Source organism: Cynara cardunculus (assembly GCF_001531365.2).
Source record: "Cynara cardunculus var. scolymus isolate 2C chromosome LG 9, CcrdV1, whole genome shotgun sequence".
Taxonomy (NCBI): domain Eukaryota; kingdom Viridiplantae; phylum Streptophyta; class Magnoliopsida; order Asterales; family Asteraceae; genus Cynara; species Cynara cardunculus.
This window is the reverse complement of record NC_037536.1, coordinates 11,316,834-11,326,486: the sequence shown is the minus strand read 5'-3', so window position 1 is coordinate 11,326,486 and position 9,653 is coordinate 11,316,834. Positions and strand designations below refer to the sequence as shown.

Genomic DNA, 9,653 nt, shown 5'->3' with positions numbered 1-9,653 from the left:
ATATCTGTTATTTTACATTTAACCATCTTATCTCTCTTTTTTTACTCGGTTTTTGACAGTAATAGTAAAAAAAAAGACTTAAATAGGGTTTTGTAACGTCAATATAAGCTACACCAACGCCACTATTTCATGCCAAAAAGAAACTCAAACGCTCAAAGAAATTAGTTGGGCAAGCAGATTCACATCTCTTACGACTTCTTTTTACAATACAATCCTTCCACGATCATGAACTAGAGCTAGATTTAGGCATGCTACACTTTGTAGTCATTGGATAATGGAAACCAGCAATTACTCCCACTCCCAGCATCTTCAATGGGAACCAGAACACCTCCAACGATTATGTTATAATTTTTCTCAAATAGAGCATCAACAACCAAAATCTCTAAAATAAAAGTTACATATATGTTTACTAGCTACTTTATTTTAACAATTCTCACGTCAATTACATTATTAAAATTACTTATAAATTAAATATAACACATGGCCGTTTGATTGATTTCAATCAAGTCGTGTATAGATAAAGTTGTTTTTATAGATTAATCTATCAGATTAAAAAGACTTGTTTTAAAAGGATTTTTCATAAATAAAATGAGTGTTTTTTTATTTGAAAGTAGTAGATTTGCAAAAAACTTGACTTTACAAGTTTTCGAAATAAACCATTTTCTACATCATTAAACCATTACTAAACAATCATGTATGTCTGACAAAATAAAAATTGAGTCTTATTAAGCCATTAACAAACAAACCCTTAATTTCATTAGTGAAAAAAAAATAAAATAACATCTCTTCTAACATTAATCTTTTAGAGAATTTCACATTCTCTTTTTTCCTTTTCTCTATTTTAGCACTCCTTTTGGAGATGCTCTCTCCTAAACTGTGAATTTCTTAACAATTCTTGAATCTAAAATTAATGCAAGATGAAGATAAATCTTGCACCAAACTTAGGTGCCGTTTACCCAAATACTTACTCGGTAAGTGCTTACCAATAGGAATCGACATTATAATTTATTTTTATCAGATAAGATTGTAGTACATCAAAACGGTATCGTATGCAACAATTACCTAGTAAGTGTTTACCCGGGTAAGAGTCGTCACCCTTACTTAATAGATAAGACTCTCCATCCTTATCGTCGTTATTACCAGGTAAGATTCTTGACCCTTGCCATGTTAATCCGGTGAGAAAAATTGCCCGGTAAGCACTTACCGGGTAAGCGTTTAGTAAGTCACGTTACCTCACTAGATGAACATAGTAAGGACCAAGAATTTTACTCGATAAAAATGAGACAAGGACCAAGAATCTTACCCAGTAAGTGAGAACGATGACTCTTACCACGGTAAACGCTTACCAGTTAAATTGTTGCATATGATGTCGTTTTGGTGAACTAAAATCTTACCAGGTAAGTAACTAATAGTGTTAAATTTTACTGGTAAGCACTTATCGGGTAAGTGTTTGATAAACGACCCCTTAGTCGTTTAACAATGTTTATGTAATTAATATGATAAAAGATTCAACTGATGAATCTTTTCCTGAAAAATGCAAGGGAAAAAAATGGCATGAAAACAGCAAACCAGAATTGAATAGAGATGAGATGAAGACTAAATAAAATGTCTTAATATTGAGGGTGACAAATACTTGATCCAAAAGTGAACACCAGAAAATTTGAAACCTATGATATGAAAATGTCTTCAACATCAAACCAAAATCATGATCTCACCTTAACAAAAATCCAATCTCGAAAACATAAACATCATTCATTCTTTCAAGCCCTAGCCTAAAAATACCATTTGATCATCAAAATCTTAAAAAGATTTAGTAGAAGAAACCGAGCACTTTACCACCAACGTTCTTCCTCCTAGCTTCTTCGTGGTCCATGATTCCAGCCGATGTGGTCAACACAATGTACCCAAACTGCAAGTTTTTATACATATATTAGCTCTAGGCCATTACTTCACCAATTAGTAAAATGGGACAGGTTCATTTCAGAATTGCAAATATTTTGATAAACCGTGGGAACCAACTATTGTGAACATAAATGTTTATGATGAATAATATTCATGTTTACAGTTGCTAAATGGGATTTACCCTTAGATATGCTCATTCAAGAAATGGCTATTTGGGTGTTTGCTTGTCTTACCTGTCTTGACGGAAGAAGTCTTGCAGTCCAGGGCTCAATCTCCTTGACACCAACGTCAAAGCGAGGACTGATGACCCCACATTTGTTCAAACGTCCATTCAGTTCCACAACAATCTTCCCTGATCTGTGGTCATCGACATATTCGAACTCACCAATATATCCTGTACAGTTGAGTGTAAAAGTATGTCATCTCACCAGAACTTCCTTTGTCATATAGGGTTTAATGCTACAATTATTCAGAGAGAAAGAAAAGAGCAAACCATGTTTCTGCATAACAATAAGAAACTTGATGATAACTTTTGAAGAAGGCCTAATCATGACCTGTCTTTTCCCCCTCTTCTCAGCATTGTACATGCACTTAAGAGCATCGTTTAAAACGCTAACCCTCACCATCCTCACAAAATCAAAATGCTGCAAGGATGAACCCCAATAATCAGAAAATATACTAAACAGTTGCATAGATGGGAGTCATGGAACGTATTATGACCTTAATAGAAGTACAAGCCTTCAAGTTAATAATACAAGGATGAACTACAACGGGCTCTACCTATCAGTTCCACAGAGACAAAATACTAGAGTGCCAACATCATGCAATCAATCTTAACTAATTCAATTACCATCCGACATTTTAATTCTAACCATGTCATGCACCGATATGAAAATTTTCGTTTATTGCACTATGTTGCACCACATATATCTTTAACAAAACAATTGTCACTGTTTATTGTTAGAACATGGCCAATTTCAGCATAAAAATAAAATGATAAGACACCAATTCTGGAGTAAACTTAAGATCAATAATGGGCATTCTAATATGTACTCAATAATTAGTGTGCAAGCAATTATTCAGACATGCATAGTTAAAGGAAGATGGGTAAGAATAATATATCTACTAATGAATTCCTTGAGAGATTCACCTTCACAATCTCAAAACAAATAAAGTAGCAATAAAATTAACACACTACAACCTTGGCAGAGCCAATCCCCACACTTCAACATAAATCCCCAACCTCAAACAGATGGATCAACACAAAGTTAAAAAAATTTACCTTTACAAAGCTCAAGGTAACCAATTGAAGTATTAAATATATCATAAGGATGCAGTTGATAAACACACTGTACAATCATCCATCACTCCGAAAGTTGAAAATTTTGCGCTTAGAAATTGACAACAAAAACCTCAAGTCTTTGAAATCAGCTCGTTTAAACATAACACCCGGTGTATGATTTCAAAAACTGTTGCTCGCAGTGGTCGTGTTATGTTACAACTACAGATACAGTCCAGCTATAAAGAAACATCATGATGAGATCAAATTATCTTCAACAGAAAATAATCTATAAACGAATCACCTGAGGAAAAGTTCATAGAACCTTCAACCAGTGGTTCTAATCAAAATTTAGCATTGTCTAAGGACACTTCAATCGATTGGAGAAACAAAACGTAGATAACAAGAGCAACGATCTATCTATTCGAGCTGTGCGTGATAATGTTTATGCAAAAATGAGAAAATTAGGGTTACCTCGGAGCAAAAACGGCAGCGGCGACTGCTTGAGTGAGGAAGGAATACAGAGACTGGAAAATGAGTTAGGGTTTCGGCTTTTATAGGAAATTACAGAATTACAAAAATGAGCCCCTGATCTATTGCATGTTTTTATAAATTGTCCTTATAGAAATGACTCAAATACAATTAACCCCCTGGGTTTCTGATTTAAACCCAACATCATGGCACGTGATGTGACAATGAAATCGACCATTAAACACTTTGATTTTTAAACAAATTAATAAATAAATTTTAAAACAAATACCCCCTCTTTGTTTAAATAACTGTTCACGGTTTTTATTTTAGATTGTCCCAAAATAAATGTTCATTTTCATAAATAAATATATAATATTCAGTATATCAATGGCTTCTTGATCCACCTTTTACTTCATTTATAGTAAATTTGTCTCTGATTCATGCATTTTGTTATATATTTGATCCATGTTAACTAATGGACCGTTTACCTAAATGTTTACTCGGTAAGAGCTTACTATTAGAAGTCAATACCGTAATTTATTCTACCGGATAAGATTGTAGTACATCAAAATTGTATCGTATGCAACAATTTACCCGGTAAGCGTTTAACTGGGTAAGAGTCATCATCCTCACTTACTGAGTAAGACTCTTCATCTTTATCATGGTAAGATTTTTGACCATTATCATGTTCATCCGGTAAGAAAAATTACCCAGTAAACACTTACCGGGTAGCGTTTAGTAAACGACCCCTAACGTTATGTACCCCTTGCACAAAGGTATATTGGTCAAGGGTTACCTAAAAATGCGATGTGGCATATATAAAATCCTCTTTTTAACACATTTCTAAAAAAATCAAACCTATAAGCCTTCACCAAGCATTCAAGAATACTATTGATCGCATTAATCGATGTATCTATAAATGTGAAAGAAAAAAAAAAGAACATCATGCAAATTCAAACCCAAATACTGTAAATATATACATATTTGTGCAAAATCATCAAAAATTCAAAATCAGTATAATCTAAATGTAAGTCAAAACCATAAATTTAAACTAATAGTTGAAGTATTATTTAATGGCTTCATTGGTTACTTCATATGAAAGAGTATGGTCTGAATCGAAGAAAAGAAAATGACTCAAAATACACAAAAATGGAAGAAATTGTGTTGGATGCTATCAAGTTCATCTTCTTCCTTTGATTCAGATGAAAGAGGGTGGTGTCGTTGATGCCATCAGGAGGTCCATGAGAGATGAGTTTTCTGAAATATTATCGACTTGATTAAGAACGACGCCCTTGTCGAATAAGTTTCCCTGTCTTGCTTTTAAGCTATTTCTCTTACCCAATCTCTAGCTTTGACTTGATTTTCCAATCGAGATAACAAAAGCCCAAAACCATTATTACAAATAGGCGATTTCGTCTAAAAACATTATCGTTTACTATTTTGCTGTTAGTAACTTGGATCTTTAAAATATGTACTTTTTCTAATCGGTTTATTCTCCTTACTCGGTTGTTGCTATTAGCGGTCGTGCGAGATGTGGATATGGAACCAGGGAATGATATGTCAAGAGAAGGAAGCTTCTCCATGGCACCTTGAGCAACCAATTTGTTGTTTTGCTCAATTGATCATTATACTAATCAGTTTTGGGGAGCATAAAACTAGATGACAGTAATGACCTATAGCTAATAATTTAATCAAAACACCATCCATAGCTTTTTTGTAAGATTTTACTATAAAATTGACCAAAATATACCTATTTGTGGGACACAGATTACATTCAAGATGTCTTTGGTACACTAGATAGAATATAACAGAATAGGGATTATTAATGGTTCATACTAGACTCGAACTTGGAACAATAAACATGCTAAACATGGGTTGTATTGAATTCTTTTGGTTTAGTTTAATTGTTAAACTATATTTGTCACATCCTAATACACAGAACATGGATTATTGGCTAATAATACGTCAATAGAATACCATCACTTGCAGATTAAAGTATGAACCTTCTTTCATTGTATTAGGATGTAACATATATAATTTAACAATTAAACTAAACCAAAAGAATTCAGTATAACCCATCTGAAAATAGGGTCTAAGATTATAGGGGTATAGACCTATAATATATATATATATATATATATATATATATTTTCAAATAGTAACACTATTTAATTATTGAGAAAACATATAATTTTTTAAATGATGATTCGGTTAGTTAATTGTTTGTAATTTCATGGAGAACCCCTCAATCGATTCTTGTATATATGGCTTGGTCCAAATTTATTTTTAAAACTAAAGCGATAAGAAAGAAGCTCAACTAAAAGCTAAAAAGGAAGTATTTCGACACAGTGCGATTTAAGCCATGTTCTCTATTGAAAGCATGCTCCATAAACCAACTCAGCTAACTTAAATTTCTATCATAAATATAATTTTAAATAATATATAGACACACAACTAAACATTACAGTGGCATCCTTCAAGAACCTTTTTCCATTACAAGGGAGAAATGAAATGATGACTCATGCCACCATATGGGCTTAAGTAGTCTTGCCCATGATATACACAACACAAACATATCCTCTACCAAAAAGAGTTGGGGGCCGTTTACCAAATACTTATCCGGTAAACACTTAACGGTAAAATTCAACATTATCATTTACTTACTAGGTAAGATTTTAGTCAATAAAAACGGCTTTCTATGCAACAATTTAGCCGGTAAGAGTTGACCATGGTAAGAGTCATTGTCCTCACTTACCGGGTAAGACTCTCGGTCTTTGTCTCGCTCTTACTAGGTAAGATTCTTGGTCATTGTCATATTCATCTGGTAATGTAACATAACTTGGTAAGCGCTTACACGAGTAAGCATTTGGTAAACGGCCCCGTAGACCACCTTAATATAATTTGATAACTAAACTAAACAAAACAAACCTAATACATCCATCCAGGATCGTAGAGAAACAGGATGCCCACAGATGTCTACTTTACTCCCAAAACAGTATAACAACTGTTAAAAACATATAACTTGACAAATTTTTTCTCAAGTTTATAAGATAATCATAATAAATTACATAAAAATCAAAATCAAACGAACCCAATATATCTCATGGTATAAAGAATTTGGCGGTTTTAAATAACGTTTGAACACTTGGGCCTATGCAGATGGGTAAATGCCAAGTGCCCCCAAACAAACACACGCAGGATCATTGAAGGCATAAAAACAATGCAACTTTCATGGTTTTCAATTAAGAATTCAACAAATTACAAGATCTGTGGGGTTGTTAAAATGAGAAGAAAATTCACCCTCATAATTGATGTTGAGGTTATTTATAAAGATCTGGGGGAAGATGGTGTTTAGGATTTAAGGGATGCCCCACCCTTTGCAAGCTCCTCCACTGCCTTGGAGATTTGTGGCTCTGTCATACCTTCCAAACGAATACCTCTCTCAACTCCCATATCTGTATATACACAGACATCAAAACCTATATATATTATATAAATACATTCATCAAACATATATATAACACCATAACATGATAATACCATTGCACAATATTCTAGTTTTGAATCGTTTTTCTTACTAATCGTCATCCTTAATCCATTATCCATTCCTAACTGCAAAACTTGAGTCATTCCAATCCCGCTGAGTTGTCCCACCCACCTTGTCCTAGGACAGTCCAGTTTACCTCCTCTATGATGGTCTTGGCTAATTTCATGGGACCCTGAACTAGTGACCACTCGGGAGCAAACCTAAGGTCTTACCGTTGACCTGTTGCTTATTGATCATAAATATGCAAATTAAAAGTTCAAAATCGTCACAGACCATCAACTAAACCACTAAACAACTCCTTCCCCCACCCCTCTTTATTTCAACAAAAGTTCTCCCATAAAACATGCAACATTTCGAGTTGACATATATAGTAAGTAAAATCTGCAGCTAGTGGTCAAATATTTGAAAACCATTCAACAACGACAAAAGCCAAATAAATGTCATTAACTTATTTGGAATGATGATAATCTGCAGATAAGTAATTGTGGCTCAGAATCTTTTCAGGAACAAGTGAGATTACAATGTTCATGCAACATCCATCTTAGAAAGAAAAATGTTAACAAATTTCATGGGAGTGATTATATGATGATAATCTTTACGAGTTATTTACTTCTATAACTATTATACATTTTGTATCAAAACAACCATGTTGGTTGAAATAATCCTAGTAAAAGAATGTACTTGCAAAATGTGAACATTTATAGCCATTGTAATTGATTTTAATTTTTAAAAACATTGTATTTCACAAAATTTGCAATTATATTCATGCTTTGCAAATTGCAAGTATAACGTCGTTTTTAGGAAATTTTTTGAAGTATAGCACTTGTCTTAATACAAAGTGTCAAATACAATAGTCAGAGAAGCTTATCAATCTAATATTAATAAATGCAACCAATCCAAAGTTTTAAATGGCGTGAGGCTGGAGCGGCGGTGAGGTCAAGACTAAGCCTTACGCACCACGGCGAGGATGCAGCGTTTTTCAAGGCGTATAAGGCGGCAAATTTGTATGTCATATATAATTATATAGATGCATATATGTTTTCTATTTATTATCAATGAGAAACAATTTCGCCATGCTCATGCAAAACAAAACGTATGTGCTTATAAATCAACTATTATCCATTTTGATGTTCATTTCAATAAATAAATTATTTGAATAAACTGTTTATATTTAATTGTTTATATAATACGCAATAATCCATTAACCATCCCATTTACTCATTGTTTCCAAATGTTATAAAATATGCCTTCACTTTGATTAATATTCCATGTTTTACTTTTACCCTTCCAGTCTTCATTATTTTATTTGGTACCCAACCCAAATGCAAGATTTTTGCAATTCTTTGTGTAAAGTCTCTATATTGAGAGGGTTGTATCCAAGTTATTCGACCAGGATTTCTCCGAAGCGGTTACGTGAGTAACGACCCTGGGCTCTACTGTTAGATTTCTGACTGGGTACCCATTGGGCTATCTTGGCGCGTGGCCTCTTTTCACGTTTTCTTACTTTTAACTAGTTTAATCCTTATTTTCAAATGCATTTTAGAAATAATATTTATGAAGATCTCTAGAATTGTTTTTTTTTAAATGGTATGCAAAACAAATAAATTATCATATAGTAAAAGAAAACATAAAATTACAACATATGGAGGAAGACTGGATTAGATCTCAAAATTAGAAGCATTAGATTATATCTGCATGGGCAAGCAAGGCTCATATATGTAGGTTAATATCGGCGAAAAGGATCGAATGCTGCTTGGCTGCAAACACACCTAGTTGCAGCATAGCAAGTAATCCCCAGTTCCCAACAACTTGGTCAAAGAGTACTTAAAGCTATATATTTCTCTTACATGTGCACCAACAAACGCACAAGGCAATGTGTCCCTTATTTCAAGATAGAAGGCAGCCAGTGGCAGTTCAGTCCCTTCAGCAAAGCTAGATGTGAACGGAACAAAAGTTCTATTATAAATGGCTGCAAACTTTAAGAGTCTATGATAAAAACCCACTGAAGGTGTACTCGAGGAAAAGGAACCGGGTCACAGCTGCCAATAGGGGGCAGCTGAATTCTATTTTTAGGAATTGGCTGAATCCTCTAAGCCAAAACAATTGATGGTCAACTGGCTGAATTTACTCAAATCAATTGATGGTTAACCAAGGAATTAGGGAGCAATTACCACACTTGATTTTAGCAGTTACCATACTTAATTCTAAGAATAGGATAGTATAAATAGCAGGCTTGCTTATCATTGTTATCATCGAAGTTACTCATATTTATCTTTTCTTGTAAACGGAGACCTTGCCCCTCTCGAATTGGGCCACTATCAATAAAAAGCTAGCCTATTCCTATTCTTACTAGAAGAGTACTCGCGCAATGCAGCGAGATACATCGTGTTTTTAATATTTCATTTTATTCTTTATCTCAGTCGATGTTATAATATGACTTTATGTGATTTTGAG

At 33.7% G+C, this 9,653-nt stretch overlaps 2 protein-coding genes across 2 annotated transcripts in view; both read right to left on the bottom strand.

The window, feature by feature from the left end:
* Positions 1–1,590: 1,590 nt before the first annotated feature.
* On the bottom strand, positions 1,591–3,704 carry LOC112518047 (40S ribosomal protein S15a). Its single transcript, XM_025125578.1, has 4 exons — positions 3,656–3,704; positions 2,396–2,546; positions 2,136–2,296; positions 1,591–1,909 (listed from the first exon to the last, which is right to left on the bottom strand). Exons 2-4 carry the CDS (start codon positions 2,526–2,528, stop codon positions 1,811–1,813), a joined length of 393 nt encoding a protein of 130 aa, XP_024981346.1. The 5' UTR covers positions 2,529–2,546; positions 3,656–3,704; the 3' UTR covers positions 1,591–1,810.
* A 3,037-nt stretch (positions 3,705–6,741) lies between these two features.
* LOC112518302 (NADH dehydrogenase [ubiquinone] 1 alpha subcomplex subunit 2-like) overlaps positions 6,742–9,653 on the bottom strand; it is a 9,483-nt gene continuing 6,571 nt past the window's right edge. The window contains exon 3 of the mRNA XM_025125951.1: positions 6,742–7,107. Coding sequence (XP_024981719.1) covers positions 7,004–7,107 — 104 coding nt within the window. The 3' untranslated portion in view covers positions 6,742–7,003. The remainder of the gene's footprint in view (positions 7,108–9,653) is intronic.